This window comes from Malus sylvestris, chromosome 15 (genome assembly GCF_916048215.2).
Source record: "Malus sylvestris chromosome 15, drMalSylv7.2, whole genome shotgun sequence".
In the NCBI taxonomy this organism is placed as follows: Eukaryota; Viridiplantae; Streptophyta; class Magnoliopsida; order Rosales; family Rosaceae; genus Malus; species Malus sylvestris.
Window position 1 is genome coordinate 1,148,176 of NC_062274.1, and position 12,292 is coordinate 1,160,467.

Here is a 12,292-nt window from a genome sequence, read left to right on the forward strand (position 1 = left end):
CGGGATCCTTGTTTGCTTTAATCCACTGTGCGTTAATCTGTATTTATATAATAACCCCCTCAACATATTGCAGTTTATTGGGCTTAAACACAGGTTAACTCTATAATATTCCATTAGGTTTGTTAATTACTTAACTCGATGGGCCGAGAAGTAATTTTGGTAAGTTTCCAAAAGTAATGTTCTCGCATCTTAATTTGTACTCAAACTTGACTCCCTTTTCTTATGTTGTATATATAATACCTCATATTTAGAGTAGAATTATCTCTCATCCTAATCTTTTTTTCTTCACCATCTTCCTATTTGAACCTATACGATTAAGTTACGTCAATATCTTTTACTAATTTTTTTATAAAAAAAGAAGACAAAAGGCAAATTATGAGAGGAAATGAGGAAAAAAAAAAAGTAGAGACCACACATCCAGTGGTTACTATTACTAACTGACTCGTGATCTGATAATTTTGAGCACAAAGCCAGAAAATAAGGGTGATTGATTGCATATATTGTAGCAGTAGTGCAGTTTTAGGTCAATAAAGTCGTGAAAGAAAGACACCCGGAGAATTCGAATGACAAAGTAATTAGCAGTACGAATAAGTCATTGATCAAAGTTACTTAGTATTACGGTATAGTGATATTTATTTTCACTTGTACGTTAGAGGTCTTAGATTCGATTCTCGCTAAAGGTGAATTTGAACTACATTATTGCTAGTCTATTGTGAGGCTAAACACATCCCATTTTCATTAATGTAAATAATATCGTTTGTTAAAATAAAAATAAATAAATAAAAAGTCCTTGATCAGACCTTCATTCAACTTCTGTGGGTCTACACAGATACTGTTTATTTGATCAATATTCATGTGTCAATGTTTTCAAGTACAATTATTTTCGGTGATCTTGAAAACGACACAACACAGCCACAGAGGAAGTTCCAAATACTAGATTAGTACATTAGTTTAGATAATCTTGATATCAGTTTTGGGGGTAATTAAGTATTCTCTAATTGTTTCGGCCGTGGGAAAGGTAGACTGTTGTAACAGTGATACGACTTAGCCCATGTTCAAACTAACCCTTTTGTATAAATCTAAACTTAGCCGAGTTGATTTGAACAACATGCTCTTTTTTGAAATCATCATCTTGTAAGTAAGATAAGTTTAGTGTAGAATATATCGGTTAAACAAAGATAATCATTGAAACGTTCTTATTCTTCAATGGCTAGATGTTAACGTACGCACAGAGAAAGGGATGTAGGATGATTTTATAAGGCTACCCACCATTTTTTTATAAATTAGGAAATTAAAAATCTTGACATACGAGAGATTTGGGAGGTCAAATCATGGATATTTCCTTCAACGGTTGTTTGACTGTGAGCATTTCAATATATGTATATGTGTGTGTGATATATAAATACATGAAAGAACCCTTCTTCTCCTCATTTTGCTGGGCTAAATCATGACCAGTCAAATGCTAAACAGGAGGGGTCAACAACTAAGGGCTAAACAGGAGGGGTCAACAACTAAGGTTCATCTTTTTCTTGATGCAGAAAGTGAGACACTGCTAGGTTAAACTAGTTCTAGGGTTTACAGAGATGATTTTCAAAAAAAATTAATCATTAAATTATAGTAAAAAAATAAATAATTAAGATTTAACTGTTAAAAATCTCGAAGGTATTCATCGTATAATTTTCAGTATCAATACAAACCTAACTTTTTCTACGTTGTCATAGATACAGAGAGGCAACATCCGCAGAACCAGACAATTGCAAGGGAACCTTTCCACACCATAATATTGTACTCATAAAAATCCTACTTCCCTTTTTTTAAGTGATCTCCCACTCCCCCTTGTCCTCATGCACTCCATCAATTGTTTCTATTCGTTGATTTTGTTTTGATTGACTCAATTCCGAGACCAGAAAAAGAGAAAAGCGCATGAAGATAAAAAAAAAAAAAAAAAAAAAAAGTGAAAATCACTTCTAGTTATTTTGTTATACACAAGCGATATTCATTTGAAAACTCATCTAAACTGTAAGTGAGAGGATTCCAGGAGAAAGCACATCGTTTTTAGCCGTTGCACCTACGCCCACATCTACTTTGTACTTCCCCCTTCAATAATTAAGAATATTTGTTTTCTTTGTCATGACCTCTAAACGTTACCAATTATATATGCATGCTTAGAGGTGACAAATCAACCAATTGAATTGTTAATGGGTACTCGTTAATATCTGTTTAATTTGATATCACCGTAATATAGAAATGAGATTGGTAGTAGTGATAATGGTGTAATGTGAAATCATAACAAATGAATAATGGTTCATGAATAAAAAAATCATAAACAAATGAATACGTAACAAAATGTACGTATATATAGAACAAGATTACTGTTTAATCCGACGGTGGAGGATGAGGTTGCACATGTTAGGGTCAGAGAAATTATACAAAACTAAGGAAGTTTGGGAAGCTTTATGTTTCTTTCGCGATTACCAAATGTAGCAGTCTAGGGAAGCGTCATTAAAAGATCCTATTGAAACATGCATGCTATTTTGTACCTCAGCCTATACATATGATCCCCATTATATAGTTACGAGTAAATTGTAGCAATGGTCCCTCAACTTTAATCGAATTGGAGCAATGGTCCCTCAATTAAAAATCCATTACATTGGTCCTTCAACTTATTAAAATGTGTAGCTATAGTCTTTTTCATCAATTTCATCAAAATTTTGTCAAAATAAGTTATGTTGGAATAACCATTTATATAATTAGGGTCCCTCAACTCATCAAAGTGTGTAATTATGGTCATTTTTGTCAACAACGTCAAAATTTTTGTCAAAACGAGTTATGTTGGAAAGACCATTGCTACAATCGGGTTAGAGTTAAGGGACATTTCTCTAGTTGAATGAAAGTTGAGGGAGCAATGATAATAGATTTTTAGTTGATGGACCATAGCTACATGTTTTGATGAGTTGAAGGACCAATGGTAATGAATTTTTAGTTAAAGGACCATTACTCCAATTGAGTTAAAGTTAAGAGACCATAGCTACAATTTACTATATAGTTATATATAGCATGCATACATATATGTTTATATAAACATATCACATGCACACAGTTGCAGAGTTTGAGCTGCATTAAGCATTATGAGCTAATGCCCAGCAATTAAGCTGGCAGGATATATGGGTCTTTACGATGCATGTCACATCGATCCACGCTTGTCATTTCAAGTGCCCAAATTTTGCAGTTTTGCGGGCAAGTAGTTGGCGTTATTGCCTTTATGATTATCCTTTTACGTAGCTAACTAATTAATTGGCTCATCTTACACATACCATCTACAGAGAGGGCAGGGGATTACGCGTTCACTGTCGTCGTGGCGTTACAATTTAATAAAAAATTAATTTATATTTCTTTCTATATAATATTGTATTATCGGACCAAAACATTATTGTCGAATAAATTTATGACGCTATCACCTTGAACTTTTGAGTTTAATGGGAGTATTTTTCTAGACCTGGACCTTCCATGCCATTTCATCCTATCTTTTTCCCTTTCCTTTTGTTTTGAAGAACTTGATGGATTTGGTAGGACCGAAAAGAAAACAGGAACGAATTTAAATTCAGAATATTGTTTGGGTAACCAAACACGAAACCTAGTTATTCATCCGGCAAGGGAACGGATAAGCTGGAAAAAAGCGGCTTCGAGTTCACCACCACTCTCAGAAAGCGAATTCAACATCAAACCCAGATATCATAACCTAAACATTATCATAAACAAATAATTTATATGCAATGCGCACATATTCAAATGCATGCCGCACAAAACAAGTAATTAATCAAACCACACCCAAAAAAGCACGATAAACAAATGGTTAATTTAGATTAATTCTAATTTAATTTAGATTATTAACGAGTGATCGTCATCATCATCGATAAGAGTTATCCTCATCAAAATAATTAACCACGAAAAATCAGAGCTGAAATTCGAACAAAACCAAACATCCCTGTCCATCCAAATATAAATTGTCCTCGTCGTTCATCAATCGACGTCTCGATCCAATTCGCCACCCTAGCTAGCTAGGTATTCTTCTACTTGGAGTGCATGAGGTTAAATTAAGAAACTTAAAACCATGATAATCAGAACAATTAACATCATCAGCTAGACTAATTAAGCTAGTAGCTAGCTGACAATAAGAGATTTTGGTTAAAAGGAAACAAGCAAATCAAATACTGCCTATGTTTTTTTGGGTTTTGGGTTTTTGGTTTTTAAGACCTGGGAGGCGGAAAGTATTGCGTACCAGCCATGAAAGCATTGAATGGAGCTGGGAAGAGAGAAGGGTCAAGCAACGTAGTAGACGGATTGCCAGAGGTCCCGCCGGCAGCCGCGACTGTTACAAGATTATGTTGCTGATGATGATGTGGATGACCTCCTCCTCCGCTTCCTCCTCCGTCTTGGTGATGATCGTGGCTAGTACCTTGACCGCCCGAGGAGCTCTCACCTCCTCCTCCAGAACTCGGGTAATACTGACCATCCATGCCTTGATCGTACAGAAGTCCCTTGAACACATGCCCTCCGATGTTGACAGCCGTTTGATACGCGAATTGCTCATCTACATCGTCCATTGCACTTACTTTTACGCAGCGGAACACCGCCGGTGAGCTCACTTCTGGCGGAAATGGATTCAACTCCAACCCTAGAATTTGTTCTCCACCACAATAAAGAGAAAAATAAATAACGATTCATTTTTATATATTTATAAAGGTTAACTAAAACGGAAATATATGCAGATTGTGGCGAAGAAAATTCATGGGACTTTTTCTTCGTCAGGTTTACTAACAAACAGTGAAAGAAGAAGAATGGACTGAAAAGCATGGAGAGTGGGTGGCGGGGTGGATCCGATGGAGCTCACTATATTCCGCCACGCAAACGATCCATATCGGATTCGATGGCAGAAAAAATTCCCAATGAAATTTTAGATTTAATTTTGTCCCTTAATTCCTCGACCTGTGATTCACACTCGGTTTAATAAGCAACAAAGTTTCTTCAAATTTCTTAATAATGTCAAGCGATCGATTCCGGAATTTCAGTAGATTGCCTACTAAAAAAAATTGTTTATAATTTATAATTAAAGCAAAAGTTTTGGTGCAATTTTCTTATATATATTTGTTTGTATTGAAAGCTACAAGAGTTTTACCTGACGTGTCGGAAGGAATACGAACGCAGGCAAGAGCGTTATCTCTCTGCCTTTTGGGGTTTTCACCTCGATACTGTATCTGCTGCTCTTGCTGTTGTTGCTGACTTCGGTTTTGTTGTAAGGCCGAGAATTGTTCCTGCCGCTCCCGTCGTTTCGCGGCGGGAACCCACGTGCTCTTCACGTGTGTTTGACACTGAAACCCTCGGCTCTTGCAACAGGTCCGGCACCTAAGGTGCGGACAGTCTTTCTTCGCTTGGTTCCCGCAGTCTTGACAGTTCATGCCGCCGCCGCTGCTTCCTAACCCTCCTCCCCTCATCACCGTCAGCCTCAACCCTGCCGATAGATCATCCGCCGAAACGCCGTCGTTATTGTTGTCCAAGTGTCTACCGTTGTAGCTAGGATCCACTCCAAACGAGTAGTAGTTCAAGTTTTGGTGTGGATGGTATTGTGATGGCCATATCTCAAACCCCTTATTGTAGATCTCGGCCTGCGGCTCGCCTGTTGATCTGTACAAAAACAAGTTCCCTCCTCCTCCTCCTCCAGCCGCCGCTTCCGCTGCTACTCCTCCCACTCTTCCGCTCTGATTCCCTCCCTCTTGTTTGCCCCGGCTATTCGGACTATGATCTCTCCCTCCTAAGCAAAACAAGCCAGCCATTTTTCTGATAACCTCAATTTTGGGTACAAATCCATATTAATTAAACCACAACCTGGGTTTCCTTTTTTGACCTTGTGATCTTATCTGTGCGCTATTACTGTGCGACTGTGTGTTTTAAATTAATCTCAGCGATCTCCTTACAGGGTAGTTTTTTGCAGCTTTTTGAGGGGCAATTCTTGGGAATATTTTAATGTTAGGGTAAGAATACTAAGACCTACGGAGAATATTAAGGAAGGAAATTTTTTTTGGGTTTTGTTGGGGTTGGGTAGGGTGAGTAATTGGAAGGGTTTAGAAATGAATTCTGGAGGTGTTGTCGTGGAGTTCGCAGCAATAACAATAGTAAAGGCACGGAATTAGAGCCCTGCAAACGCCGCCATGGAAACTGCACCCAGTCTGCTCTGCTCCTACTACTGCTCCTTCCCTTCCCTCCTCATTAAGACAACTGCCCCAACTTGCCTCTCTTTTTCTCTCTCCTCCCTTACTTTCTCTCTCTAAACCTGTCCACCGTATGCGAGTTTTAGTGAGAGACTGTGAGCGACTGGGTGATCGACTAAACCATCAGCGAGTCCTTCTTCCAGTTCAATGAACCTTCGCATGGCTCGATCCCAGTCACGTATCCTCACTGGACGGTCCTCGTTCATCCACATGTCGCTGTATCAGCTTTTGCTTATTCGTCATTGCACCGGAAAACCCGCTTGCTACTTTTTCTGACCATTCCACGTAATTAAATTTTTTACCCATTTCATTTCTCAATCTACCCCCCAAAAAAGAACATTATATATCAGTAGGAATTTGGTTTATCCAAACATAACATGTTACCTTACTTTACTAGTATAATTGTCATTATTAAACCATGACGCCACAGGAAATATGAACTTGCTTTTTTTGCATGTTTCTCTTTTAAAACACAAAGATATCTACCCTTTCGTCTACGATTATTATGAGATGTAGAATAATACAATACGTAGTTTGTGTTTCCTAACAATTTCTAATATGACATCCGCATACGGCTACACTGCATGACAGACCTATATCTAAACACCACGTGTACTTCAGGCGCCCATGACATTGTCCAACGAGTTTCCCATACACCATAGAAAACATCTTATTTCTTGGGTAACGAAGTTTAGATCGAGATTGACGAAATTCTAAGAGAGGGGGGGGGGGTCGTTGGATGCCTCGTATTTCATTAAAAATTCGTCGGGTAATCATTTTATGATTGACAAATTTATACAAAAAAATTTTGGTGTTTTGTGATTTATTTTAGGAGGCTGTAATAAAAGGTCAACATCTCTGATGTCAATAGTTAACCGAGTTAGGCTGGAAGGACTGTTCCTATGTACTGTAGCACATTTGGCCCCCATCTCCATGTTGGTTATATGCCAGCAAGCACCGAATTCATATATATTTTTTTTCATTCCGATCTTGTACGTTTATCGATAACATTGATCAAAACAATCGATTTTAATTTTGCGAATAATATTATACCCTAATCTAAATTACGGAATTTGAGATTTGAATTTTTTCTTCGAGTAAAAATTAGATTTGGACTTTGTTGTAAAGAGCTATTGTAATTACTATTATAGTCAATGTAATTGTGTTCAAGTCCAACTTTTTTTAAAATAAAAAAAAAACGATCAGTTAATGGGTTTGTTATTTTAATTCACTTTTTTGGGGGTTATAAAAACTTATAAAGACATTTCAGACTTCCTTAACCATCATTATATGATTCATTAGCACTAGAAATTAAATTGAGGACATGTTGTGTCCAATGTTGTAGCTGGACACAATATTGTATGTATTAGCAAACGTTTGCAATTGAGTCAATATATATATATATATGTGGGATTAAATCATTGTCTAAATGCTTGAGTTTTAATTTTGTTTTTAATATGTTGTTGTCCCTTGTGTTTCAATTCTACTGTTTTGGTGCATGAACTTTTTGGGTAGTGGTGTAAAGACGTCTGTATTTGAATAGTACTTTTTTGCACAAAAATATATGGACAGATGAGACACAAAGGTGATACCAAAAAACCAATGAGACACAAAGGTTATATAAAGATTTAAATTTTAAAATGTACTGATCTATGAGTGATAAAAAAATCTATATGTTACTACCTCACTAGCAAATACAATAAAACAATTAATCGCTGTCATATTACTTTATATTCTCTATGGCTCCTCGATTGAAGGGTATTTTTTTAGAAAAATTAATGAAAATAACTTGAAAACTTTAAATTTTAATGATAAGGACAAAATAAAGGGTAAAGTGAATAGTACCAGGATTGACTTTTTAGTGTAAAAATATAGTTTTTCGTTAAAGTGAACAGTAACATGAGCTTTTCGTTAAAGTTCCTTTTTTTTTTTTTAAATTTAAAATGTCCTAAAGTTTTATGAAACATCAAAATGTCATCGCTAATGGTACATTTCATGGTAACTCATACAGTTCATTCAATTAGTCGGTGATTATTAGCATTAGGTTAAGAAAACGGAAAAGTTTGAAGTCATAATGCCGTGGAATGATGAAGAAGTTCTATCTACCACGACAATCGACAATTTATAAATTTAGTTATATAATTATTGTCAATGTTTATCTGTGTTTTTCGAAGAAAGTTGAGGGTCACCATAAAATTAATTAGTAATATGAGAAGTAGCTCAATGTCTTAGAAGCAAATACAGTGATGTGGATCACGTGTGACCATTAAACTATACACATGGGACAACCTGATTTGATACTATGAATAAAGTTGAGGTTTCACCGTAAAACCAATTGTCAATATGAGAGTAGGCCAATCTTTTATAAGTATACACAAAATCCCTCATTTTCTCGATATGAGATTTACTCTCAACACTTTTAAGTTTTAGCTAAGCAATGTATTAAGGTGATTAATTGCGTAATAGATAAATCAAGTACGTGAATGATTCATTGCCACCTTTAGGTCAAATGAAGTTTTCTCCGAGCCTGTAGGTTAGTAGAGCATGCCCCACCCGCAATGGGCAGATGGTAAAACACCATGTAAAACTACAACCCTTGGAAGTGTTGTTGTAGTAGGAGTTTTGTACAAGAAATCATGGGTTACCAATAAATAACCGTGAGTGGAAAATATATATTACCAAGTAATTACCGTGAGTGGATGCAAGAGAAAGCATTGGATCAAACGCTGGGTTCATAAAGATTAAAACGCCTTTTCATCAAAGACGATCACGTGAACCCTCCCAAATTAGTGCCCCCTAATTATTGGATTTCAATTATTTGATATAAAAAAGTACGGACTCCGGCCGCCTTAGCCGCAGTCGCGCCGTACGCTGACCTTGACTCTGGCAAGTGAGGCCCGTTTAAACAAAGAAAGCTCCAAATATCCATCAATGTTTATTAGCTCAACTTTGAATATATTTAGATCAAGTTAATTAAGCTGCATTTTAGTCAAAGAAATACCCCAAAATATAGGGTAGAAAAAGTAGACTGGGGGCCCGTGGCAATGGGGGTCTTTGACAAGCAACTAAGGTTTGTTTGGAATCGCTTATAAGAATGTTAAAAATGCTTTAAACAACATTCGATGTAAAATGATAAAAGCGTTCATGGTTACTGAACAACTTGTGTGTTCATAAGTTATCCATCAATATTTTTTAAGTACTTTAAAATGCATTTGCATAAAGCAATTAATGACTTCTTCAAACTTTGTTATGCTTATAGCAATAACGCTTTTAGCAAAAGCACTTTTGAATACAAGCACATTTAAAAAAAAAAAAAAAAAAACTTTCAAACAAGTTTAAGTTGAGCTGAATTACATCATCTGATCATCATACGAGTAACGTTATATACAAACCTTTTTATTATCAAGTTTTGTGCACCGAAATATTGTGTCAGTGTCGTTTATTCAAATTTGAATCCGCTCTAGACTTGTGATAATTATAAATTATGGTGTAAAAGGGGGACAATATTCAATGTAAAAGGGTTGAGACTGATTCCCGGAAAAAGAAACAAAGAAAATAATTGGAGATGATGAATTTATGTATGTGGAAGTCCCAATTATTGTGTCTCAATGAGTCTTTCTTTCACTCTCGAGCCCAGTGCTTTATCCTTCAAGTTGACTCTTTCCTTTTCTTCTTTTTCTCTCTCTCTCCCTCCTTCCGCCGGATGTCAAAAGCTCAGTTTTTACCAAAGAAGGGCCATGCTCTCTTATAGCTTCCCCTCTCAACCTCAAATATTCATGCTTAACCTATACCCACGTGGAAAGATCATTACCCGTCTTATTTTCTTATCAAGATTTTTTTTTATGGACGGTGCTATTTACACATATTTTTTTCATTTTTCACACGTTTCATGTTAATTTTTATTCTTTGATTTTTTTCTTTAATTCATTCGCACCTGTGGTTGAAAATTAAGAAGTGTGTGTGAAACATTAAAAGATATATATGGATAGCATCACCCTTTTCTATAATGCTCAATTGACTGCTACTCCATTACATGTAAACTATTTTATATTAAGTATTTTAAAATGAAATTGTTATTGTCTCATCAAAATAATTATTCGACATTATTCCATAATGAAAAAGAAAGCAGAGAATGAGAAATGCATGATTATTATTCTAGAATTCTAATAACAATTCTTCATTAAATTTGAATCACGCAATCGAAATTATTCTCAATATTGCACCAAACATACGTGAATAAGATGCGCAAATATAGCTAGTTAATATTACAGTCTAATGGTATTCCTCCTCATTTATAAGTGTGCGGTTTTATGTTTGATTCTCGCGTAAAGGCGAATTTGAACCACATTATTATGGTTAGCCTAATGTGAAGCTTAATCCACTCCCTCACTTCCTTACGGTAGATAATATCGTTTGTTAAAAAAAACGCAATTATAAATTGCATGTGTGACTATGGATGGGTTAAATTTACCATTTCACTCATTTCTTCTTGTTGTTGTTGGAAAATTTAGCAATTTTTCCATAATTATACACACAATTTAATTTGGCCCTCTAAGTTTTCAATTTAGTTATGAATCTATCTTCAATTTTCCATGTTAGTCGTATCAATTATTATGTCATATCAATTATTACAGTAGATAATATCGTTTGTTAAAAAAAAAACGCAATTACAAATTGCATGTGTGACTATGAATGGGTTAAATTATACCCTTTCACTCATTTCTTCTTATTGTTATTGGAAAATTTAGCAATTTTCCATAATTATACACACAATTTAATTTGGCCCTCTAAATTTTCAATTTAGTTACGAATCTATCTTCAATTTTCCATGTTGGTCATATCAATTATTATGTCAAATATAGACTTATTTCAGTCCATGTTATACATACCATGAACAAAGTTGAGATTTCACTCTAAAATCAATTTGTTTTATAGTGAACCTCAACTTTCTTCTGTAATCAGAGTAGATTGTCCCACATGTGAAGTCTAATGGTCACACCCACTACATCCCACCATTGTGTTGTCCATGTGTTAAGCTTGAAAATTCATCACGCGTGAAGATTCGTGTTGACAGTTGATTAACATCGGGGAAAGAATGAAATTAACTAAAATTTTTTAGGGCTAAAAACGTTTGAAAGTTGAGAGAACGATGGATTTTCTTAATTACATGACTAATACGTAATTACGTATGCAAATGTGCGCCAGCGCCAAAGGCCAATGGATATTGGTGGTCCCCGCACTATATTTGTAGGGTGGATCCAGCTTGAAGTTGGGGCTGGGGTCTTAGTGGCACTGCATGTGGCCACTGCCCGACATGATGAGAATTTAGATTTTAGAGTGAATATTTAGAGGGTAGGTTCCCCTTTAAAAAGCAGATTATTGAATATTAGCCGATAATTAAATGTCATCTTGTCTCCCTAAAAAGGTTTACAAATCCATGAATCCTCCTCTGCCAAAGGCCTTCAGCCTAGAGCAAACAGACACAAAGGGTTTTTATGCAAAGGACATATAGATATAAAAATGGAAATGAAATGAACCGTGGATGCCACTTGGCTTGTAATAAAAACGCATATTCGGTCGCTCGATGAAGAAAATAATGTTTTTAGCTAACTGAGTTGCATGCGGCGCTTCTCAAATTCAAGACAATGGGATAGAGTAATCTTCGTCAATGGAAATTGGGCCTAAGGAGGATGCTTTATGAAGGAACTAGGCCTGTTTAAAAATGGAGTATTTTTTCTCACCACCATTTAGTGTGATGTACGCTCACAATCTTATTTGTCACCGTTAGATGAGTTTGGATTTTGAGATTCGTGTAGTAGATAAGCACGAATCTCGAAATTCAAACTCATCTAATGGTGATAAATAAGGTCGTGAACATATATAGTGGGAAGCAAAAATGCACTCGTTTAAAAATTAGTTATGTGCGCCCGGCGTTTAGATACCTAGAGTGACCGCTCTTTTGTGCTCGAGTTCATATGTTTTTTTTGGAGGTGTCAAATAATTATAAATTGATCATGACATAAACT

General features: G+C 35.8%; 1 protein-coding gene across 2 annotated transcripts; it reads right to left on the bottom strand.

The window, feature by feature from the left end:
- Positions 1-3,910: 3,910 nt before the first annotated feature.
- Positions 3,911-6,399, bottom strand: LOC126601405 (protein EXPRESSION OF TERPENOIDS 1-like). Of its 2 annotated transcripts, none has more exons than XM_050268115.1 (2): positions 5,177-6,399; positions 3,911-4,687 (listed from the first exon to the last, which is right to left on the bottom strand). In XM_050268115.1, the coding sequence occupies exons 1-2, from the start codon at positions 5,829-5,831 to the stop codon at positions 4,248-4,250; spliced, it is 1,095 nt and encodes a 364-aa protein (XP_050124072.1). In that variant the 5' UTR covers positions 5,832-6,399; the 3' UTR covers positions 3,911-4,247. The 2 variants fall into 2 exon arrangements, with proteins under 2 accessions (XP_050124072.1, XP_050124073.1); XM_050268116.1 differs by having other exon boundaries at positions 3,939-4,675; positions 5,177-6,393.
- Between the last annotated feature and the right edge of the window lie 5,893 nt (positions 6,400-12,292).